The sequence below is a fragment of the Pithys albifrons genome, chromosome 2, assembly GCF_047495875.1.
Source record: "Pithys albifrons albifrons isolate INPA30051 chromosome 2, PitAlb_v1, whole genome shotgun sequence".
Lineage (NCBI taxonomy): Eukaryota > Metazoa > Chordata > Aves > Passeriformes > Thamnophilidae > Pithys > Pithys albifrons.
This window is the reverse complement of record NC_092459.1, coordinates 36,106,666-36,132,129: the sequence shown is the minus strand read 5'-3', so window position 1 is coordinate 36,132,129 and position 25,464 is coordinate 36,106,666. Positions and strand designations below refer to the sequence as shown.

At 43.0% G+C, this 25,464-nt stretch overlaps 1 protein-coding gene across 8 annotated transcripts in view; it reads left to right on the top strand.

Moving 5' to 3' along the window:
* The window catches only part of BACH2 (BTB domain and CNC homolog 2), a 190,885-nt gene that overhangs the window by 147,201 nt on the left and 18,220 nt on the right, over positions 1 to 25,464 (top strand). For all 8 annotated transcript variants that reach the window (XM_071548765.1, XM_071548767.1, XM_071548761.1 and 5 more), the window contains one exon: positions 21,805 to 23,349. In XM_071548765.1, coding sequence (XP_071404866.1) covers positions 21,805 to 23,349 — 1,545 coding nt within the window. The remainder of the gene's footprint in view (positions 1 to 21,804; positions 23,350 to 25,464) is intronic.

The window sequence follows — 25,464 nt, the reverse complement described above, 5'->3', positions numbered from 1 at the left end:
GAATGCGCAGAATAAAATTCACCCCTGCAGTAAGTGGACTCAATTTTGTTGCCTTTGTTAGACTCCTGCCTGCTGCCACTGCTAAATTGGGCTGATTGACTGTGATTGCACTCACTATTGAAAAGGCAGTTTGCAGTGTGGAAATGCTCATGGTCAAACATAACAAACAATCTAACATGGAAAATATGTCCCGAGGAGTAAGTCCTAGAGGTAGACTGTGCTAAGGGCATGAGCAGAAACAATAAAGTTGCGTAACATGAGGTGGGTTATTTTTGTTTGCATTTTTTTTTGTTTGGTTGGTTTGGAATGTTTTTTAATTCAAATATCTATGTGGGCATGAATGAAAATGAGATGGCTGAGCCATGACTGTTCCTCAGCAACATGAGCATTGTGGCCCCGCAGACTGAAAGATCTCCCCATCTTCTCCCCCTCCACCAATGATTCTCTTGTCTTTGCTTTTTCCCCCTCTAAAAAATACCCTTTGATTTTCTTTAATGACTGCAAACTACATATCTGCTCTTTTGAGAGTCCAGAAATACAGCCCGAGCATTTGCCATTTGAGTAAACAGACAGATAAAGCCCAACTGAGACATCCATCAGCTTCACCACATTAGACACCACAACTTGTAAGGTACTTTCTGATCCCAGTACCAAGCTTTGTTTGATTAGTGTTCCCAAGACCCAAAAAATAAGATTTTATCTTCATCCAGCACTTTCTGACAAGGCTTCCCTGGTGAATAATGTCAGACAGACTGTTTTTCTCAGCTACTGGTGAAACTGAGCATGTTATAGCGTGGAATATGCTATGTATTCAGATGATGCATTGCAGCAGTCAACAGACATTAAGGCTAGGTGGTTCATTTTGGAACTGAAATACGGGTTTTAGGTGAGCAGAAGGCAGTTGAATCATCCCAGGATTTGGGAGTGAGATACTCTTTGTGAATTTTACACTCAGACTGTTCATTTTTTTAGAGGAACAAGTAAACATACACTTTCTGTTACATTTGATGCAAACTCTGTAGAGCAAAATGCCTAGTTTAGTCCAGGGGTTTTGTGCTGTGATGAATTTTCATCTGTCCCATTTTGATGAGAGACAGACGGCAAACACCTCTGAGTCCCAGTACAGTCTAATACTACTAAAAGCTTATTCCTTGGGCACTTCATTGACTTTAATGTAATAAATAAATAGGAGCAGCTATAGTTGATCAAACTGCAGGTCTGTGTAACCCAGACTTGGTTTGTTTTGAAGACGAATTTTAATTTCTCTGAAAAAGCTTGAGAGGAGGTTTGTGGGGTTATTTAAAGACTTAAATGAAAAGAAAGTATCAGGTGTATCTCTAGGAAGCGTGTTGTAGTTTAGTGGGAAATTATATGAGAGCCACTGGCAGTTGTGTTGAGACCAGATTAAAATCAACTGAAAAAACTGGCATGTGTTTTTACCAACAAACCACTCAGTCATGTCTATGACTGCACATTGTTTCATAACTGTAAGGCAAATGGCCTTTGAGAGAGACAAAATTTAGACATCCCTTTAAGAAATTTGGTGCTCAGTACAGGTGTAATTGTGTGGAATTTAATATCCTAAGATAACATAGATCAGATTTGCTAATAAATCTTTCTGTTTCTCGAGTTTGTTTAGTCTGACATTAGAAGAGTTGATGGCATCAAAGTGTGCAGTTAAGTGTAACTAATTGTTCCTGCACACAGAAGTAGTTGAAGTACTTTCTTTATTTTTATTTTGAAGCCTTTAGAAGACTATGTGGAGAAGGATATTTAGTAACTGAAATGGCACCCTGCTGCTAGCTGGGGGTCCACTGTCAAAATAGCCATAGCTGGACTGGGAACAGCAGAAAACTGCAACAATAGCACTTTCAGTGAAACCAATATATATAAACGTGTGGCCAAACAGCTGGAATTGAGAGTTACCAGCTCTGGAGTCAAATAATGGTAACATAAAACCTTCAGCAGTAGATTTCTGAGGTCTCTTGTGAACAAATAAAATGCTGTCATCACCTCTCTGCAAATGCTGGTGTGGATGTTGATGCATCAGATGGGAATTACAGCACAGGTCTGTTCATTGGGTCACTGATGATTGAATCACCTTGTGTGAACCACTCAGCAATATTTACCTCTTTCTAAATGCTCTGGTTCATGTTACCTCACAGAAGATAAACAGACTGACCCACAGCTGGCACTGCTGCTTGCCCCAGAGCAGCCCGTGTACCTGACCCAAAGCATCTGGCTTATCCACTTTCAGATGGAGTTTCAGGCTCATTTTCTGCCCTCTACCTTTCAAGCATGGAGAAGGCAATGAGGGGGTTGTTGGACTAGTTGTGGCATTTCTCAAGATCATCAGAGTAGGATGGGGCCACTCACTGCCTTATCTAGCTGCTTGTTCCTGGGTGACCGATGGGCTCTGCTCTGTGTCCTCTGCCTGTTGTCTCTACATACTCCTGAGGTTCTGTGCACTAACACTGACAACAACTGCTGAGACTGCGTCATCCAAGAGGAAAGTAGACTTCAAAGCATGGAGCAGATCAGAAAGTGCCTGTGAATCACTACAGACTACCTGTCCCTCACCAGGAGGCTGGGACACTTTGAGGATGCTTAATTAGGAATTTTTGCTGAAGTTACAGCACTTGCAGACCCAGGTTAAAAATAAAATAAAAAAAAGTGATATTGTAGATTTTGTGCATCCTGTTTATCCCAAACAATAGGCAAGCAGGTACCTAGCAAGACTTCATCTCTTCCACAGAGAGCTAAGCAGACTTGGCAAATGGGAGCTGTAGGTTTTCAGGCCCTCAAAAACTGGGCATCTTTGTTTTGGTGTTGAAGTAACAACATTTAGTTAAGTATATGTTGCACCTGGTCCACATGATTCCCTTCAGCAGCTGCTCATCATTTCAGAGCAACACTTTAGGGAAATAGAAGTGTACAGACTTACTCTAAGGATTGGAGAGATTTGGCAACTGTAAGCCAGGATGGATTCAGGGACACTGTTATGTTCTCAGTGCTTCATTCTGCTCCTGCAGTGTCAGATGTACTTCCCAAAGCCCAGGCTGAAGTGGGTTTATAGGAGCAGTCAAAGAGAAAGGAGACCATCCAAATAAATTATTTGACCCAGAAACGGACCTGAACAATTCTAACAGTTTAAAGAGGTGTGGGCATCCAGTGTATTCAGCTTCAAACAGATGGTAATACTCTACTTGAAATTCACTTGCTATGAATTGTGGTAAGAATAAATTCCCTTATCTCTGCATATACCTCGTACTTTATGTTCCCAGAATTGGGTGGGAATGCAGTCTGTGGTAGTGTTTCAAGGTTTAAAAATTAAATTTAAAGAATAAAGGATTGTCCATGAGATCTTTACCAGTACAGTTCTTAGTTTCTGGAAAAAATATTTTTGATGAAGTGCTCCTGAATTTTTGTGAGACTGTCAGCTAGGAGGCTGAGACTACACTTCTGCCTGTGTAGAGAAAGCTTTTGCTTCTGAGAAATGTCTTGGGGTCTTGCTTATCTTTGGAATTCAGACCTGTGGTTCTGTTTCAAGGGCCTGCAGCTAGTAAGAAACAAGTCTTAAAACAACTCTGAAAGCTAAATATCTTTCCATCTCTGACCACACAGCAGTAGTACAACATGCCTAGCCACCTCTCTACCCAGATACACAGGCAGCCTTCAGAGGAAATGTCCCTGTTGGAGGATTCTTGGTCAAGTGAAAAGAGAAAAAGCTGCAGTTATTTCCTGTTTCCTTCAAAGGACAGTGTTGAAGCCAGTAACCTTTAAGACAGGAAAAACCTGGGGAGAGACAAAATCTGACCACTTCCCTTATGATTTCCATTGAGCACTAGTGGTCATTTCTGCCTCCAGAAGGGGAAGCTGGACTTGAGGTGGATGGGTCTCCAGCCATTCCATCTCCCGGTTGAATTCAACTATTTTTTAACCTTATTTTTATCTGATTGCAGATTTTCATGTTGTGCCTTGGATGGATTTCTGCATATGGCATTTTTGTTTGGACATAAAACCAAATCAAGCAGTTTCTGTCTATTCCTTGAATTTTTTAGTTTTCGGGAGACTGGACACATCAAACCATGTTTTAATGGCTGTGTTTTAAATGTCTGAATGAATTTGTCAAATGCAGGGCACAAAAACACAGAGTTGCCTGTCTTTTGTAAGAACCGTCTATCCTTGTCATTTTTGCTCACTTTATATAAGCAGTAACCATTGAGGTCAAATAATATCTATACCGTTGTCCAAGGAAGTGAAGAATGAAGAAGGGTCTGTGACATATAAAGGCACTGGGCCTTTATACAAAGAAACATGTTCATATTTACAAAGTCATCATCGCATTCAGAAAGCAGAAAGAGTTCCTTTCACTAGTGGCAGAAACCTTTAAATCACTAACTCCTTTTCTTCTTTCTCTATTTTCAATGTATCTCGCAGTTGGAGAACTGGGAAGAACACTCAATAAGGGCTACCTCAGTCTTGGTTTAGTTTTGCTTCTTTTTCGAAGATGAGCTTAATCCTTCCCTTACAGGATTTATTTCACTATTATGCATTAACTCTCCAATTTGAAAACTCACTTGAGAGGGCATACACAGGTAAATTGTTAAAGACAAGCATTTGATCATGTTTCTGGCCTCTGTCTTCAGTTGGTGGTGCACAGCCAAGGTTACCCCAGCAGGAGCACTCTACTGGACCTCTACAAGCAGCATTGTAGGGCAGACCAGCACTGCATGCGTAAGCTCCTCTTCAGAGGGTTTCGAGTCAATCCCAGCCTCAGGATGCCAGACTGTTTGCATCATCTGCTCTTGCACTCTCATCTTAGTTCTCAGATACAGTTTTAATCTTAATTATTTGATGACGTTGCAGTTTTTTTCTGTAACTGCTTGTGTGCAGAGGAGTTGCATAGCTAAAGGGCTGTGAGAATTCATGGTCATTTCTTGTCACTGTGCTTTCTAGCACTTGGTTGAATGATAAGGTGGTAGTAAAGACCTCTCAAATATTCTCTTTCAGGAATGAATGTACTCAACTAGGCTTTTCTATTCCCAAACTGCTCTGATTGCGGATAGAGGAAAAGTTCAGGTGTCATATGTGTTCTTAAGAGATTTTAAAGGTGTCTTTGCTATTGTAAAGAACAGAAGAAATCAAAATGGTAGTAACTATTTGACCAAATTATTTTTCTCCTGATACTACAATTTTTAAAGGCAAGGTTTTGATGAGCCTTTTTTGTAACTACTTGTCAGCGCTATAATTTTTTTAATTCAATGGAAGAAAGAAAGCAATTCCATTTGCAGCTTGTGACCCTTCTCTGTCTGTCAGATGGGTGTATATTTACAAGAATTAATGAATGCCTATTTCCAATTTCTCCCCTTAGAATAAAGGTTACTCCATTGTTGCCTTTGGAAAGCTTTTGGGCTAGCTTGCTTTTGTGTGTGCATGCCATTTTTTTGGTACCATGCCAAGCACCCTGTTGAGACTCTACTAGTGATCAAAGAACAGAAGGGAATTTTGAGGTTTGGAGATAAACCCTGTTCACATGGCTAAAACTCTGTAAAACCACCACAGCAATCTGCTGGAAAGGGATGGAGAGCTGGACTCCCTATTGTGTGCTCCCTATGCTCATCTCTGCTGGGTTGAACCAGTTTCTGTCCTACCACCTCTGAACATGGGGTCCTCCAGCACCAAATGTGGGAACGACTTGAACTCTTCTTGTTCTTCAGGGAAGCAGGCGCCACTGGGCAGGCTGGCACGGCCACACCCCCTTTATGCATGTAGTACTGGCACATAAATAAATGCTCTTGCTCAATCCTATCAGCTGCATGTCATTCTATTCTGGGAAAGGTGAGAGCAGTGCTGGAAATGACTCATCTCCAAATGGTATCAACTTTACACCTTTTACCACCAAGAGTTAGTCCTCACTTTAGGTTTGTACGGTAGGTGCTATACAAGGGGGAAGCACCACTTTTTTAAAAAACAGAGCAATGAGAAATGCTGTGCTGCCCATCAAGTTAACTATTTGTCATTTGGAGTTTATATGGTTGGTGAGCTCCCTGCACTTCAACAGTGCTCTGTTTTGCTGGGTGTTTTTAAAGGTCCTTTAGAAGTCTCTATGGCATATGAAGGAACCTTGGCAAGATCCTGCATTACACCATGCCCTGCCCAGCATTCCTGTAGTTCTTGCTGTGGCTTTAGACAGCAATTACATTCTGTATTTCCCAAAGGAATAATGTTTTAAATGTCTTTATCTGTGAGGGTTTTACTGTGTGCATTGGATTTGCGCAGAGGCTAGGGGATTTTTGGTTTGTGTGATTATGTGCTGTTTTGTGGCTGTTTTATTTCCTCTTACATCCTCCTCCCCTCTCTCTTCTACCCGAAATGTTAAATTAAATCTAACACAGCGATACTTTTAGACGGAGGCGACGCTTGGCTGTGCGAGTTCCCCAGTGGCTTTAAACTGCTGGCTGCAATACTGCAAACAAAGTCAGACCCTGGCTTTGCCAGCAGTTCCCCCCAGCTATCTGCATGTTTGCTCTCCAGGCTTTATTTTACCTACACTATTGGAGCCTCTGGAGTCACAGCCTATGTCTCATTGTTATGCATGGATGGGAAATATTCCTGTACTTATTTGCATTCATTAGCTGTTGGTAGCTCCTCTGTTGAGGTCTCTAGCCTTGTTTTTACAGTGCTTTTGGCAGTGTTTCTGCACTTGGTGTGCGAATTTTTATGATCTGTTGCATGTTATTCATGCAATTTCCTGCCCTGTAATGGTATCAGTTTTCCAGACACAGAGGAATACAAACGAAAACCCAGGAGCCTGCATTAGCATAAAATGTCCCAGTTCTGTCAGTTTGATTAATTTGTCTCTTTGTCTCCACTCTATATGATAAGTGCTATTAATGGTTGCAACACTTCATATGTCAAAGTCTTTCTTCCTAATGACTTGAAAATGTGGTTTATTTCCCCCTTTTTTGTATTATTTTTCTCATTTAGCATTCCACTCAAGTATAGATTTATGCCATGCTCTTTCATTATCTTACTGGTTGCAGCACTGGAGTGATTACATATGGTGTAGGGTATGAGCAAAGATGCGATCCCAGGGGCAGCAGCTGCTGATGCAAGCTGAAAATAGATCCAGCGTATGCTCAGCACTTTTCCCAGAGGTCTTTTATTTATTAGGAACAGTCTTGGTACAGGACAGCTTGGACCCTCATTTAGCAAGATGACTTTTTGCCTTTCAAGAACAGTGCAATGACTTTGCTCTATTTACTGACTGCTATGTAATTTTTTTTCACCCTCTCCTATGGAAGCAGTGACTTTACCTAACATAAATTGTAATATAATCCTGATTTATAATGAAGTCAAGAAATGACAGGCTCCATTTGAAGTAATGGAACTTGACAGATCTAAGGTTTAAATTAAATAATCCTATTTGTAAGACAGCATTTGTACATGGAACACTGATTTAAAATGAACTTCAGTTCTTCTTCAGTGCATCCTTTACCATTCTCTGTGTTTTGCCTTCCATAGAGGCTTTTTGGGGGTCAAAATTCATTTGGAGAAAGCATTTTTGTCTTGAAAAACATGTATGGAACAACACATTGTTTTCTTTCCCTTGGCAAAGAAGATCTTATAAATTGTTTCACAGAAGAACACTTTAATTAAAGAAGAAAAATTAATGTAGGTCACTTACTCAGGGCAAGCCACATCTAACCTGCTTCAGTGGCCAGAAGAGGCCAGTTGCTGAAAATGAGGAGAGGGAGGATGCTGGAGGGAAAACAGTGAGAAAGGCTGTGGCTCGACTCTTCCCCTCCCATGAGCAGAGATTCATTCTAGCAGTGATCTGTATGAGGGGGGAAGGTCACCCCCTCCCTCGTGTCCTCCCCTCACAGCTGGCAGAGGGGGACACTCGAAAATGATGTTTGCGCCTGCCTCTGCACCCCACTTTTCTTCCTTTGTCACTGTCATACCAGTGCAAGCAAGGAGAGCCCCAGGGTGTGCAAATGGAAAGATGAGAGCTGGCAGTAAGCACAGGAGTGGGGGTTGGTAGACAAAATACTTGCAGAGGAGAAGAAGAGAGGAGGCAGGGAGCGTTACATGCTTCAGAAATGATGAAAAAGGGCACAAAAAAAGGGCAGTGGGATAAAACCACCAAGGGTACAGGGCAGGATTTTTCTGGCCTAGATTGAGGGAAGCTGTTTTACAAAATGCCTCCTTCCCTTTTCTCTCACTCAGCATTGCTGTTTTCTCTTCCTTTCTGGCTGTATTTAGTTGAGGGTGCCCTCTCCATCATGTTGCTAATTTTCCTTCATACGTGGCAGGGATGTGGCCTTTTCCCCAGCAGTCTAACAGAGGCTTTCACTCTGGTCCAACCTCACATGCTCAGGCAGCAAGGTCCCAGTGTGTGTGTTCAGCTCTGTAGCGTGCCTGCTCTCAGTGTGCCACCCTGCCACCATCATCCTTCTCTCCTGGAAGACATGAAAGATGTCAGTGGGTAGGGTGGTCACTAATCCACATAGCCCCGCTCAGAAGAAAGCAGCTGCTCCCACACTGGGGCCATGAGCACAGTCTGCCCAGGCTGGAGCTTCAGCATCATATCTGCCCCACAGTGAGTGGTTTCAGGACCATGTAGCTTGTTTCTCCTCTTTGTAGTGACCTCCACTGAAAAATGGACAGTGAAGAAGACAAGATGACTGCCAAAGAGGTGTTGCTCAGGCACTGGGGCTGTAGCCCAGCCTGGAGACATGGGGTAAGAGGCCCCTTCTCCCATATGCTGCTCTCTGCTCGATTAAGAACTTTTTTCCCTTGTCCCTGCAGGGAATTAATGACTTCTATTAATTAGAAACCAAGTCCAGTCTCTCCACTGCACTCAAGAAAGGACAGGACTCAAGAATATCACTGGGGAATGGGAGGAAAAATGCACTCACAAAGCCAAAGCAGTACATGCCAGTGGAAAAGATGAAGGCAAGGAGTATCCATGCAGCAAACACAGCATTGACATCATGTGGACCCTTGCACCTCATCTAGGGAAAAAAAGCAGTGAAGCCCAAAAATAAAAGTCCATCAGGGGATTTTAGAGTTGCTGCTGGTAGCTTGCACACTGCCTCATCTCCCTGCTCCAACAGATGTGTGCGTGGCTACAGGCATGGCCTTCTGTTCACTTGGAATTAATGGGATTATATACAGGGGGAAAGGAGGCGAGGTACACTGAATTCTGCAAATGCAGAGCTTCAGCCTGTGCTGCATGATCTATTAAAAAAAAATAAATAAAATAGCAAGAACTAATTCAAGGATGTTTCAGTATACACATAAACTGATTTTCATTACTCATGGCACACATAAATACACATTCATGTACTGAGGCAGCAGAATAACACTTTGCTCTTCATTATTTTATCAGTCAGTGATAATTGTAGTTAATATTTTCTTAGTAGTGTCTCTGAGAGTTTATTTATGCTGTTAATAATCTGAGCAGCTGTAATGATGCTGTCTGCCAGAGATGTAGCCTTTTAGATTCACTCTAGTGTGGCAAGGATACGATGGTAGTAGAAATCCAAGGAGAAAATGATCTTTTCAGAGCAGATGGGGCTAATTCAATCCCTTTCACACACATTCACGTTATCTAGTCTCTTTCTCACACTAGCATGCGTGGGTGCACGTGAGCATATGTAGACACACACACACAAATAGCTGTAAAGTCCCAGCTTCCACCCTCCTAGGAAGTCACATGTCAAGCTGTAGAGTTGATAATTTTTCTACATTAAGAGTATTTCTGGGACTTCTAGGGTAGATGGCATTTTCTACCCCTTGCTTTCTGGGTGGATCTTAAAAATCTCACGTATGAAGCAGGAAGGGGGAAGTCATTCCTTGAGGACAGCCTGGAGCCGGGCACAGGGGTGTGGCTGCACTGGAATGCCATTGTCCAGTCTCCCCATCTTTCCCTGCCCTTGACTTCTTTGTTACAGGTCATTCCTGCTGAGCCTGCGCTCCTTTAGGGACTAAAAGAGCCATTTACCTTTGCTCATAGCAGACCTGAAATCTCAGCAAGAAGGCAAATGCCTATGATTTTTTTCTGGTGGGATTTACAGAGCCTAGTTAACCTTCTGGGCCACGGAGTTCACTGCTCCTCGTGGAGGATGGGAGGCAACCAACTTTGCCAGCTCACCAGTGTCTGGTTCTTCTTGGAAACCTGTGCTGCTGAGCTGAGCAGACATCGTTGATGAAATGTGAACACCAAGCAGTGGAACAAAAGCCACTGTAATCCTCAGATCTGTTAGTAGCCATGCAAGAACAAAAACAAGGTGATTGCAGAAAAATTACATGTCCGAACTCTGGAAATTAATAGTCAAGGTGGGGGAGGAGAAGGAAAACTGAAACAAATGCAGGATTTGGCAGGTTTTATTTTAAAACTATGATGCCTGCAGGAAGCTGGGTCATTTATATAAGGTTTCAGCCTACCGGTTAATGATTGTAATTGCCTGGTTACCTCGTGAAGCCCAGCAAAAGGGTCTCTGGATTTGAAATGTTGATGTGTTTGCTGGGCTGCACTCTACCCTGATGTAAGGATGCCAGTGATTTTATATGCTGTGCCATGTCAGCATGTGGTCATAGGCAGTGCTGGAAGCATGGGCATCATCAGCCCCCTGAAAATGATGGCAGAGCATCCCTGAGCTGCATCTGATGCTATCCAGCCCCGTCTCCTGAGCCTGCTCCTTCCCCAGCTCCTTTGTCTTCTGATTTAGTTCTCTTCTTCTGAGTGCAGTCTTGTGTTTCCTTAAATCATATTTGACAGAGCTTGTTTATTCCTCTCCTACACTACACGAAGTATAATAGTAGAGCTTGTAGTGAGATGCCTTGCTGTGAAGTATTCCTTGTTTTTATGAAGTAATTACAGTGTATTTAATGCACTGTGTTTTTAATACACTATTACATAGTTTGTTCACATAAGTACAAAAGAGGGAAAGAGGAGCATTGGTGCAATTTACAGGTCTTTGTAGTTTTTTTAATGTTGTTGTATTTACTTGTATATCAATTGCAGCTTCAGAAACTCTGAACCACTCCTTTAAGTACCTTCTGAATTATAAAATGTCTACCTACATCTTCATTTTCTGTCTATTTTGATATTTCCTCATGTAACTTGGAGGCTTCTAGAGTTTCTTTCTTCATTCTAGAAGTTGTTAAGCTGCTTTTTGTTTTCCCTTTTTCTACCCACTTTGGCTCATGATATGTACCTAAGCAGATCTTTCACAGACTCCTCTCTCACAATTTATATTCTGTGAAAGCTTTCCCACTCCTTCCTCACCCCTCCTCACTGCTAACACTTTCTCTTTTTTTTTCCTTACTTTTTTAATCTGGGGGTCAGTTTAATTTTCCTTTTGCAAAAATATGGGACTGATTTTAATTTTAAATTGCAGTTGCACTTTAACTCTGATGATGCTTTGGGGTTAAAATCTGTTCGTTTCTGGTTGTTTCTTTCCCACTGGTTCCAGCGTGGCTTGCACAAATGCCAGAGGAGGGGAGGTGGCATTTCTGCTGATCCACTCTCCTCTGTCATCCTTTGTTACTGTGTTCCAGGTTTCTTAAGGTGCACATTGCACTGGAAAAACAAAGGTATTTCAAACTGCCAGATATCACAGCCATATTTCCCTTTGCTTTATCTTCCAATTCATACCTGAGTGTTTAAACTGCTAATTAGTACCACTATTTTTTATTTGCTCTTTTTTGGTTCAGTCATTCCATATCTGAGTTATTCCTTTAGAGAAAAGGTTGTTTGATACATCCTCATCTCTAATTTTCTTTTTCATACCCTCACCCAGAGTCTGACCTCTGCAGCCTGAAAGTTCTCCTCCAAGACTTTGCACCTAGGCTAGCCTGCAGGTACTCTCTTGGCCATAATTTGGAATTTTTTGTGTTCTCATTATGCCTTGGACAGCCTCTAACATTGCCAACATACCACAAACCACATAATTAGTCAGGAGAAAATTGTCTCATTCTGCTGAAGTTCATTACAGTGTTTTCTCCAAAAAGTGGCACTTCAGCTGTTGTTCCTCCAGTTCAGTCCATAGTAGGACAGACAACCTTGTCCTCGTGACTTAATAAGCTGGTGTTTTACTTCAAAACAAGTTACTGAATGAGATTTTAAAACAAGGGCTCTGGCAGGTTTGCTTGTGGGGCTTTAAGAAGTTTTCCCCTGCAGTCCAAGAGCTCTTGTGCCGAAGGTATTCCGCTGCAGGGAGGTGCCAGCACTGCTGTGCCAGGCTGTGGCCCAGAGGAGCAGCTATGCAGGCAAACCTTCCCTTTTGTTCAGGAAACCACTATGGATGGTAAAACCCAGAGCAGCCCAGTGGGTACATCTGCCAGAGATCAATGGTTAGAATAAGTGTGATGCAGGCAGTGCACCCCTGCTGTGGGAAAGCACTGCATCTTCCAGTCCTATAGCCTTTTCGTTTTGCAGCTGTATTCATCTGTGTTTGGTAAGATGCCTGCTGTTTTCTTTACTGAAACATGTCAGCAGCAAAGTACTGAGACTTACACCTGGTGATTTCTATGTGGCAAGCTCAACAAATTGCTTTCTCCTTAAAATTTTCAGAGATGAGAAGGTTGCTGAAAATGTGCAGGGATACCATCAAGATTTTGCAGAGTTAAATTCTTTGCTTTGATTTGAAACCAATCTCACTTTTGAAAGGTTGAAAAAATTCAGTTTGGCTTCAATAACTTAGAGATGAAATAAAACTAGAAGTTGTGGATTTAAAAAAGCATCGCAGTTGGATCAGAAATTATTTTTACTATTCTGTCTTTTTTAATTTCTTAGACATATTCTGATTCTCTCTTTTTCATTGGTTCATCTGTCATTATTGGCCCCAGATTTGGGACCCAGGATTTTTGAGAATTCTCAAAGCTGAAGCTGTTGTCTTTTCTGAATTTGATTCAGAAAAACCCAGGTATGCAGGTGCCTTGATAATGCCTCTTATGCTCCACCCCTAAGTCACGTGCAGTCAAAGTCCGACATAACTAGGAACATGATCATCGATCCACTGGCTGTTTACGCCATCTTTACACTTGGCAATCAATACCAAGCCACTTGCCCCGCTGTCAGTGCTGATGTACTTCTCACAGAGCGATGGGCACAGTTTGCAATTAGTTCCTCCCTTCCTCGGGGAGAGTCTAACGTGAATGACTCTTCCTTTCTTCTCCTTCACCTCCTGTGGTCACACCTGCCACATTGTAATGATCTGTGGGCAGTGAGGGATATTGGTCTCCTCTTTCAAGTGCAGAGGCAGGAGGCTCTTTGAAGTGCTCATGCTGCCCCTGCATGTGTTCCTTATGCCAGAGAGAGGTAAATGAGAAGTCAGAGAATCATAGAATATACTGAGATGGAAGGAACCCATCAGGATCATCGAGTCCAACTCCTGGCCCTGCACAGAACACCCCAGGATTCCCACCATGTGCCTGAGAGCATTGTCCAAATGCTTCATGAACTCAGACAGGCTTAGTGCTGTGACGACTTGCCTGAGGAGCAATTCCAATGCTCAACCACCTTCTGGGTGAAAAACCTTTTCCTGATAGCATCTAACTCCATCTCAGCTTCATGCCATTTCCTTGGGTCTTGTCACTGGTCATAAGAGTGAAGAGATGAGTGCCTGCCCCTCCACTTCCCTCAAGAGTGAAGTGAAGTCTCCTTTCAGTCTCCTCTTCTCCAGGCTGAACAAACTAAGTGTCCTCTACTGCTCCTCATAAGGCTTCCCCTCCAGATCCTTCACTACCCTCATGGCCCTCCTTTGGATGCTCTCTAATAGCTTAATGTCTTTTTTGTATTGTGGTGCCCAAAACTACACACAGGTCACACCAGTGCAGAGTAGAACAGGACAATCATCTCTTTTGGCTAGCAATGCTGTGCCTGATTCACCCCAGGATGGGGTTAGCCCTCCTGGCTGCCAGGATACTGTCAACTCATATTCAGCTTGTCATTGACCAGGACATCCAGGTCCCTGTCTGCAGGGCTACTCTCCAGCTTCTTGTTCCCTAGTCTATACACATAACCAGGGTTGCCCCATCCCAGGTCAGAATCCAGTCTGGGTTTTCTCCTTCAGTTTGTAAATATGCTCACACAAGCAGTCAAGGCTTCTAGTGTAAATTTGTCATCTCGCCAGCAACTGGGACTTCCGGGTGGAAGGCTGAGTGGGGCACTTGTGTGTTTTTTTCTTTCGAAAGCACAGAATTGGAAGTTGGACAAGCACTTCCAATGTGGCATCTTTTGTAGAACTACCACTAAAGGAAGTTAAGCTGGTAACAGCTTTTCCTTGAAGCTCTCAGTTTGACAGCCTCAAGAAGCTGTTGTGGAGAATGCACTGGAAAGATACCAGGATGCCCCTTAGATTGGCCTTGGTGTGGCTTTGCAGGTGGCAGCTTTTCCAGTGGGACTTTAGAAGTATATAAATTAGGTAAACCAGCCTCTTAAAGAACCGAGCTGTGTGTCTGGTTTCTCCCATCCCCAGGTGCGTGTTCATGCCCAGAAAATGCATGGTGGTAGTCTGGTGGCCTCCCACCCTTTCTATGTGATACAGTGTGGGAGGTGCTAGACTGTTGCTTGCACTTGAGGTGACTCTTCTGGCCCAATCTGTATGCACTACCTGAAGTGGCAGAATGTTAAACAGGGGCCGGCACAGTGTCTGCTTAATTTAAAAAATGGATTTAGATGGAAAACAAAAGCCTCTCTTTGTCAGTCTCTTCATCAGTGTCTTGTAGGTTTCTCTCTTGTTTACAAGCCCACGTAATACAAATACATGCATCTGATGCATCTCACCCAAGTGGAATTTTAAAGAGTGATTACTCATTTTAGGAGCTTGTCCTGGTTTCATCTAGGGTAGAGCTTTATGAGCAGATAAGGGAAATACCTCTGTAAGCTGTTGGTGAGAGAACATTTAAATGCTGCTAAGTTAAAGAAGGGGAAATGCAGTAAAATGCTGGTGTGGCATTGGCTTACAAAAGTACTCTGCTGTTCATCATCTCTTCTTCTGACTTTTTCCTGCCTCCAGCATATTCCCACCTTATGTAAAAGGATTACAGTTTCAAAACAATTCCTGCCTAAATGCATATATAGGAACAAACCATACTGTCTAATGCTGTTGGTTTTGCACATGTTACTAGCCTGTTTGAGCCTGGTAATATACTTAGATCTTGTGGAGAGTTTTCCGAAACCAAATAAGCCTAAGCTACAAAAAAGACAGGCTTCCCCATCCCAAGTAAAAATAACCAAGTAAATAACCAGGAAGTCTCCTAATTCTTAATAGACTAACAGCTTTGGTGACTGATTTTTGTTATCAGATTACACACTGAAAATATCTTCTGTACTATACTTGCAATTGGCTGTAGAAGAAAAAGAATACACTGTTCTAATTTTAGCAAATAAGATTAGAGTTAATATTTAATCTCAGAGACCTTCTTCAGGCTGTGGAAAAAAATAGCAGCAGTTAACTGTCACTAATCTTATCTCCTATTTTTCTAGCATGTGTTTGATTATATAAGTTGTAGTGCTAGGAACACACTGGCAGAGAGGGAAGTTAGCTACGTGCTTGGGTGTATTAGACAAACTTCAGGGCTCAGATGGATTTAAGAGGTCTACGCATGCCTTTAGACTACAGTAGCAACACTGAAAGCTCAGCAAAGTGGGTACCACTGTAGACCAGCTACAAAACAGTATGTGAATAACAAATTGATTTTGGGTTCCACAAGAAGTGGTCCTATTTCTTCTATGTTTCGACCCAATTGTTTTAAATTAATATTTAGTTTGGAGTTTGATACTCAGCATGTGAGGTTTGATTCAATTTTCCTTTCTTTCTTCCCCACAAAATGGCTTAATAATTGAATTGATGTTTGGAAATTGGAGATGAAGGGTTTCCAACTGGTTTTAGGTGCCTGATGATGAATTCAACCTGAAAATCAAAATACTTAAAATATGAACCAAAAGCCTGCAAACAGCTTGCATGCTTTGCAACAAACCTATCAGTAGTCCTATTGATTTCAACAAGATATTCAAATGCATAAAGATACTAACATGCACCTATGCTGCTCTGTCAGGACTTGTACATTCTTAGTGGGTCTGAAGGTCTCCCCACCTAAATTACCCCAAATTCAGTAGGATTTAGCCACTAATGTTCTGCAGATTTCATTGTATTCCTGCAGGGGAGGAAAGGGCTCTGCCCTCTCATGTCACCATCAATGAACTTGTTCTTTGCATATGCCCCAGGTATGCTTTATTTATAAAGGAACAATTGCATGTACATTTGCTGTTGAACTTTGATACTGTTTTCTAGCAGATGATTGGCACTGCGCCCTCATTAACACAGATATTAGGCTTGGAAAAGCCTATCATGTTAAAGCCGACCTCGCTGGAACAGGGTTGTGCTTTGTTAGTTTTCTTTTGCAGTACTCAGATGTAAAGTATCTATCATCTTCCCTGGAAAGCCTTCCAAGATCTCTCTGAATTCACTGTTAGGTTAAGAGTCAGGAAAAAATCCCTACATTTTCATTTCTTCTCTTTCTTCTCACTGCAATTAGCAATAGCACCCAAGAGCAAACCAGACAATTCTTCTCTGTTCTTGATGTTAGCATGCACCAGATTACTGTAAACATTCTCTTGCTCCATTTTAGATATTGCCTTGCCAAGTTTTACATTCCTACATGTTTACAGTGATCTTTCCTTGCCCTTAATCACTGTTCCCCTCTTTAAATTGAAATCAGACTTTGCTGGCATTTTGCAGGGGTTGACCTTCCCAGCTCCAGATGCAGCTTTTCATACAGATGCCATTCGGAGCAGGGTTACCAGACATCCATGTTTCCCTTGGAAATAACCTTCCCCCCACACCCCCCATAACAAATACTGTCTGTGCAGAATTGGAGGATTTTGTCTGTTTGTCTGGGATTTTGAGACATCTGGAAATCTGGGCAGCTAGCTAATGAGCATGCACTGATGAACTCTGCAGCACACAGTGAGTCCAGCCCATCCACAGAAATGTCAGACCTCTGCGTGTGCTCTGAGGCCATGTCCCGTGTGTTCAGAGCAACACAGAGGCCTCCATGGCATGCTTGATCAGCTCATGGAGGACACGGGTACAACAGGGAGCCAGAGGGAGTTCACCCACGGTGCTGCATCTCCCATGGTGCCTGTAAGTTTGCATACAAGTACATTTAAAATAGAATTTCTGCCTTAGAAGTCCCTTAGGAAAATACGACGTTCCCAATGTGGAAGTGAGCTAACCCTCCTCCTAATTTTAGAACAGTATGTGCCCAGTACTAGAAAAATGCTTTGCTAAAAATGCTCTATTTCCATCTGTAATGCTGCCTTCTTTACAGCATTTCTCATTGCTGACTCTCCTTTCAGCTTCTTATTCTCCTATCTGAAAGTGATCAATATAGTTTTCCTTGAATTAGACAGTTTTTCATTATTGACACAATACTAAGCAAAGAAGAAGGGAAGGCAGAGAGTATGACAATAATACAACTATTTCTCTGAAAGGAACAAGCATTACCCGGAATGCATCAAGGAAATATAATGAGAGATGATGGAGGAAAACAAGGGAACTATTTCCTCACAAGGAGGTTTTAAGTAGAGTCTGGCAATGATCTCCCAAAGGAAGTAGTGGAAGTCTGGTCACTTAAATCAATTAGGACTAACCAGAGCACTACACTCCACAGGACTCTGTAAGGAGAAAAGCAGTGTTGAACTGAAATAAAATAGATTTTGCGTGCTTTTTTCTGCAGGGCTGCTGTCAGTATTTTGCTGGTAAGTTCAATATGGCTAATGCTGATTAACAACTCTCTTGATGGTGATTATATCATTGCCTTATTTCCAGCCCGTTCCTCAATATCATAAACTCCTGAGGGTATGGACATACCAAAATCATCCACTAGCTCAGTCTGATACACGCAAGGCAGTTAAAGGACTGGAGAAGTTGTTTTCTTTCACCTTAGCACTGGTAAGGCTAGTTATCTTTATAACGCTGAATGGACATTGACCTCCATACTGCACACTGAGTATAGTGTACCTTTGTCAGGATGGCAGAGGCAGGAGCTGCACAAGGACCTGGTTTCTTGGATTGCAGTAGAGCAAGAAGAGGTGCTGGATGGTTTAGATAGGGCTACAGTGTCTGTGTTCTCTGGGTGCTAGGCGTACAGAAGGGTTTTAGTGCATATAAGACCAGCTGGGGACAGAAGCGAAACAAATACAGTGATTTTTCCTCAGTCTTGGTGGGCTGTTTGGCATGTTCCAAGTACACAGAAGTCCTCTCCTGCTCTGTCTTGAAAGATAACAGAAAGAAATCAAGCCTGGGACAAGCTGGGCTCTTTGCTTTGCTTTTCTGACTGTGTGGGCATTGTTGTTTTGTATGTTTTACCTTTGCTCTGCCTGATTTTCTAGAAGCCACTCAAATCTATTTAAAAAAATACAAAAGGGTGGAAATTGGAATAAGGCAAAGAATTGAAAGGCAAGGAAGCAGTGACTTGGCTTATGAGCTTGGACAAGGTGAGGGTTTCTGCAAATTGACCTGCCTGCTTAAACGTTAATTTACATGGAAAATAAGGTTTAAAAGCAAACAACTGTTGTACATATGCCATCTTATAAACTGGGATTGTTGCTGGTGTTTTATCCATCCAGCAAAGGTCTCGTGTGTAAATGGAGACTGTTACATCAGAGAAACTACCCATTTCCTTTTGCAGATGCAGATCAACTTGTTTTCACTAACATTTTTCACTGGGATGCATCAGTCAGATCAAATCATTTTAAAAGACTGTCCCTATCTCTTCCTAGAGAAATGTGTTGTGTCATAGTAGTACACGCAGCTTCAAAGCCTTTTCCTTCCCGCTCCAGCGGCTCGATTCCAGCCTTCCTGCCAGAATGCATCAGATGCAAGCAGTCCCAAAACTGGTGGGGCTGAGGCAGGGGACCTGCCATGGGATCTGAATCAATATTTAGACAGCTTCAGGCAGCAGAGCTTGCGCTGGTTTTCGCACTTGACAACAAGCTTTGCACCCGTTTGTTTCCGGAGTTATTGTTTGTGCAGTTTCAAGCATTGGCACTTGAGAGATTTCTCCCTGAGGGCAATAACAAGTGCTGGGTGTTTGAAAAGTAACTTTCCCCCTTTGGATCTGAAGACTGTAGGACTGAAAGTTGCATCACCAGGTAATCTTGTAAGGAAGTCAAGGCACACATTTTCTCAGAGCTTTCATCATCCTTCACTTAAGGCATCTGCTGAGCATCGTGGGGAGCCCACGGCAGTCTGAAGCTCTGCTTCCGATGCATCCAGCGCAGAGCAGCTCTACCAGATGTGTTGCTGCTGTTTGTTATCATGGTGATTTACTTGGTGCAAAAACCTGAGTCAGTGTGGGAGATAGCCTTTCTGTGGGGTTGTATGAGTCAGCCCGAAGATCTGCAGAGTGCCTGTGCTGGGGCAGCAGGCAGGCAGGCAGGTGAAACCCTTGCCCAGCACAGAAAACAATTTTAATTTGCTTTCTAGCCATCCCACCTAGTGGCCAAATGACACCACTGCCAAGAGAGCTGAGTTTGTGCTCCATAGTCCCTCCAGGGCTATGCTGCTGCTGTGGAGCTTACAAGATATGCAGGAATATGTAAGCCCCCACACTGAAGATCTTAGCAAACATCAGCTTGCAAGTAGCTCATTAAGTTCCCGAGCAATTTTGTTAATCGTGGTGCATAGATAAAATGCAGATAGGCCTTTAGTGAGCTGATAATCTAACAAATAGGCAGAAAGTGTAACGCTGATAAAGCAGAGATCTGTTTAATAGCCAGCTGTAAATCTTGGTAATTCTGTACCAGAGGCGTATTGTAAAACAGGAATGTGCAAATGTGTAAGTACGTGCATAAAAATGCACTGCTTCTTAAAATAGCAGATACAGCAGCAGTATTATGTATGGAAAAGCTATTTGGAGCTATTTTAGAGGTGTGTTAAAATATTTTTCTCTTCATCAAAGTCTGCACTACTTGTGGTATCTTCATAATCTGGCATCACAAATACAGATCTGTGAATAACAAAAGCTTGTTTCTGGAAGTCAAGATTTTCTATAAAAATCTGTGAACTCTGACACTGGTCCTGAGGCATATTCATTGAGATCAACGAAATTATTCACTCAGATACATCCTAGTCACGAATCAGACCATCACAAATTCATGCCCCGATGGCTCACCAACCTCTTAAGTGGCTTCTTGCTCAGTGGGGTTAATTCATTTGCAAGAACTGAGAAAAGCAACTCCCTATCATGGTACCCCATAATCCACTCCATGTCCCATACCAACCCATGTATATCCCTCTGAGGAGCTGGGAAATGTGTGTTTCAGTCCCCACAGCCTGAGGAAGGGACTTTTGACTCCTACTTTCTAGGTCCCCCTTCTGATCTTCACGCCATTTTGCAAAAAGGGAGCAGTAGTGCTTCCTCTTCTTGTTTGTTTTAAAAGAAGAAAATGAGCTAGGAATGCCTGCCAGAGATGTCGACATGCAAAACAAGATTTCAGGCCGCGCATCACAATCTTCCGTAGAATGCAGGTGCTGGATGCACTGCATCCCATCTAGATGCCTTTTCTTGGTATGCAAAGCACAGGGAACTCAGATTTGTGAATGCTACTTGCAAGCAAGACAAGAAGGTGTCTCAGTGAAGCGAGACTGAAGTGACTTGCCAGAGTCATGTAGTAGATGGTTGGTGCAATTGGAAATTGAGTTGTCTTCCGAATCTCAACTTTGTGCCCAAAACACTTAATCTACTTGGAAATGAGCCTTTATTCTTGATAGTGAGCCCCGTTTTTGAAGCAGCCTCTTGCTGCTTTATGAAGAATAGAGGTTTTCCAGTAGCTTCATTTCATGTCCATTGGGAGAAAAAAATTAACAGAAATTAGTTAGAAGTTTTTGGTCAAAAATAAACAGTATCTGTAGCTTACTATGTGGCTTGGCAAGTTCTTTGATAGTTATATATAAAGATACCACTGTAAAAGATGGGAGGAAGTTGGTTGCAGGTCACTCTTCTGGAAACAGTTTTTACTCTTTCTACAGTGAAATTGGTGGAAAATTAAATACTAAGGTGGGACTTGTGGTAATTTCCATCATTTGAACTATAAATAGGAATTTCTTTCCTGTTAGCTGTACCTCAGACTCACTTAAATCAGGAATAGTATGAGGAGAATAATCTCCATGGGATGGGGTCAGTTGTGCAGTCAGTACTTACCTATTATGTATTCAGCAATGGCTTGCAAAAATTTGAGAAGAAAAAAAAGCAGTTTGCACTTGAAAAAGGCAGAAAAGTGATTTCTGTTGGATTTTGCTGTAATATTAAATGTTTCCTTCCTGAAACACTTTTTAGATTTAGGTCATGTCTTAACCTTGAAACCACTATTCACTAGACCTCCCATCAGGGCAGAAGAATCAAAATTGAATTGTCATTTTCATGGCAGTGTGTTGTAGCACAGTTAAAATAAGATTCATCCAAGAATTAGCAGTGTCTACATCCGGCAGGTTTTTCAGTCCTTTGTTAGGGCAGAGGCTTAGTTCATAGGTCTTTAAGATATTTGGGAAAAGTAGTGCTCAGTTTTCAACCTGTACAATGATGTACAGGAGCCACATAAAGGAGCAGCACTGTTTACTAGAAGTAGCATCATTGCTGGTGTGATAGAAGAATAACTTGTGCTGAGCAGTATTTTTTTCTGAATGACAGATCTGTTAGGTTATCTTAGGTACATGATGAATGACTTGGGATGATAGCAAGAGCTGATGGTAACGCTGGCAATTTCCCTCTCCTTTTTTGCAGGTCACTGTCAGGGGATTTGGTCCATTGTTACAGTTTGCCTACACTGCTAAGCTGTTACTCAGCAGAGAAAACATCCAGGAGGTCATCCACTGCGCTGAATTCCTGCGCATGCACAACCTGGAGGACTCCTGCTTCAGCTTCCTTCAGACACAACTGCTGAACAATGAAGATGGCCTGTTCCTGTGCAAAAAAGATACCACCTGTCAGCGCATGCACGATGAGGAGAACTCGGAGGGAGATGAGGAGGAGACAATGGAATCAGAGACATCAAAAATATCCTGCCCAAGAGAGAGGATGCACCAAGAGCCCTTCAGTTTTGAAACCACTGTTGCTGGAGCAGACAAAGGGGAAGGGATACTGCCTGCCTCTGACATGCTGAGAGATAGCAAGGACAATTTAGATAAAGATGCAGTAACACGGTACCCCAGATACAAGAAATACCAGCTTGCTTGTACCAAGAATGTCTACAACACATCACACATCAGTACCTCAGGTTTTGCAAGCACATTCAGCGAAGAGAGCTCTGGAAATGGCCTCAAATCAGGACTTGCCATGGGGCAGATAAAAAGTGAGCCTCAGAATGAAGAGAACGATGAAGAAAGCATCACACTTTGCCTGTCTGGAGATGAACCTGACATCAGGGATAAAGAAGGGGATGTTGAAATGGACAGGAAACAGCCAAGCCCCACTTGTGTTGACAGGCCAAAAAGTGGGTCTTCTCCTTCTTGCTTGCGATCTTTCTTCAACAGAACAAAAAGCATAGATTTGGTTGGCTTCCCCAGCACTTCCCAACAGCACTTTGGCAGGAGTCCAGCATGCCCTTTTGAAAAAGGGACAACTCAGGGTGACCACAAAACTGATTACGTCCCTTTCACGGGAAACTACGGACAGTCCCATGCCATGCAGAAGGATGCTTCCAACTTCACAGTGGGATCGCCACTCAGGGGGCCCGGCTTTGAAACTCTCTGTAAGCAAGAAGGGGAACTGGACAGGAGGAGTGTCATATTCTCTTCAAACGCTTGTGACCAAGTAAACACTTCGGTGCATTCATATTCTGGTGTGAGCAGCTTGGACAAAGACCTCACTGAGACTGTGCCAAAGGGTCTGTGGGCTGGCAGTAGCCAGTCTCTCCCCAGCTCTCAGACCTATTCGCACAGCGGACTGACAGCTGATCACTTGCCGGGAAGGATGCGGCCGAACACCAGCTGTCCGGTGCCAATTAAAGTTTGCCCTCGCTCTCCTCCTTTGGAAACCAGAACCAGGACCTCCAGCTCATGCTCTTCCTACTCGTATGCAGAGGACGGCAGTGGCGGCTCTCCCTGCAGTCTGCGTCTCTGCGAGCTCTCCTCTTCCCCTTGCTCCCAAGGCCCTCGATTCCTGGCTCCAGAGCACCAGGAGCCTGGTGTGGTGGGGGATGGATTGTACAACCCAGTCCGAGCCCAGATTAAATGTGAGCCATCCTATGGAACAAACTCCAGCGATGAGTCTGGGTCATTCTCAGAAGCAGACAGTGAATCATGTCCTGTACAAGACAGAGGACATGAGGTAGGGATTTCAGATAAGTACATATATCACAGTTGTAGTGATGCAATTAATTGCTCCTTAATTCTCTCAAATGACTTTGCATTTCCCAAACACCTTCTTTGTTTATAGAGGCAAAGTGTTATTCCCTCATCATTTGAGTTCACATAAATAGGTCCACTTGACCTCTGAGGTGTTAGACACTTCTAAAAATTTGGGTATGAAACAGTAGCAAACTGCTGAATGGCGAGAGTGCGTTGATGTGCTTAGAAGTCTGCTAGCAGTGTCCTGTCTTCCTCCCTCCCCTACTTGTGTGGCAGAAAGCACTGTTGCTTACCCTTAATTTTCTGGAGTGGTTCCAGCTCCTCTTATTATTGCTGTTGATGTGTTTGGGCAACCTCAAGTTGTGCCTTTGCTGACACCAAGGGTTGAGCAGCATACTTGAAGAGTCAGTGCAGTATATTGCCAACAGCTGGAGTAGAGGAGGGAGATAGAGTGGGAGGAGAAGGAGGTGTGAAACTACCTGAACAATTGCATAGCTGGCCACCCTGGGCTGTCAAATGGTATTCAAGCCTTCTTCCCTCTATGTGTGTAGGTGTGTTTGCAGATGTGTGTGTTGCATGTGCAGGTAGTAGGGGTTTGCCTCCTTTATGTTACAGCTGAGATCATGTTCCCTGCTTGTGACATTTTGTTTGGCACTGAGTTCTAGCAGTTCTGCATAAATGGTTTCAAAGAGAAGTTATCCTTGAATTTCCAGGATTGTTAAGGGAATGACAGGGGAATGATCTGGGGCTGAAGAGCAAGCTGTCAATTTACATGTAGTTCTCCCCCGAGAAGGAGGAGAAAGAGGGCCCAGTCTAAAACTAGAGATGGGCCAGCTGGAGATGCTGCAGTGATAAACTGGCTAAATGTGATTGAATAAATTGTCTGTGTGAAGTCACTGGTTTGAGGGCAGACTTTAATCATGGATATGTAATGTGGAGCCCAGAAAGTGGAAAAGACTGGATGTTTTCATAGAGTTTCATTAGGAAACTGCATCACCTAGAGTGCAACTGTGTGAAATCATGTATCAGATTCCTCTAGTAAGGCTGAAACACTCCCAAGAGCTTGTAATACAGTGAGTGCAAGTTTAGGGGGGTTCATATGCTGAAAGCACCCAGTTCGGAAGCAGGTAGGCTTAGTTAGGAGTAGGGATGAAAAGGGTGAACTTTATTCTATCCCTCAGTGCCTATTCCACTACATCCCAGGCTCTGGAAGATAGCTTTTAGAATGTGGGTGGTTCCCTTACCTGGCTGCTTAGCTCTAAGGAAGGGCTGAAGAGCCTGGAGATAATGCAGAAAGGAGTGAAGTCTCCTTGAGAGGCTTCCTGAGATACTGTGTGTAGGACCTCATTTGGGAAGCTGTACAGCAGCTCTGCTTGGCCATACCAGGGATACTCGGTGAAGTCCTGCCTTTATGAAGGACAGAAGAAAGCAAGGAGTGGGAGTGATGGGACCAGCAGGACTCCACCCATGTATGCTGCTTGCTCAGCAGGGGATAATGTTCAGCATGTGGCAGTGCAGAGGGTGGGAGGTTACCCCTTTTGGGTTTGATGATTAATTAGCTGTCATAATTAGCTAATTGTGTGGAGATGTGCTGAAGCAGAAGTGAACCTGGAAGAGTGAAGTGAGAAGGTTATGGGGGACTGGTGGTGGTTTCCAAAAAAAAGAGGATGTAAATGTGTGCGGGAGACCATGGATGTGAGCACATTTATGAGGGGAGCAAACAGGCAGGCTACAGAAGGGCATCTTGGAGTGCTGCTGACAGGCAGACATCTCTGGCTCTGGGGCACTCCTAGGAAAGGTTTGCTCCACTCCTGGTTTTGCTGCTGGTCTCCTCCTGGGAAGATTTTCTGCACTGTGCTGAGCAAGTTTTCTCCCTGGGACTGCTGATAAGGCGCCTTTTTTTTTATTTTCAATATTATTTCCCAGGGCATTTTGATTAGGGCTGCTAGGCATTAAAAATGTGGTGAGGAAATTAATGCTCCATGAGGTTGCACTCCATTATCCTGAACAAGCCAAGGGCAAACAGATTGCACCATTGCTTTGGTACAGATTTTGTCTGAAAAATGATTTTTTAAAGGTTGTTACCAATGCAGGA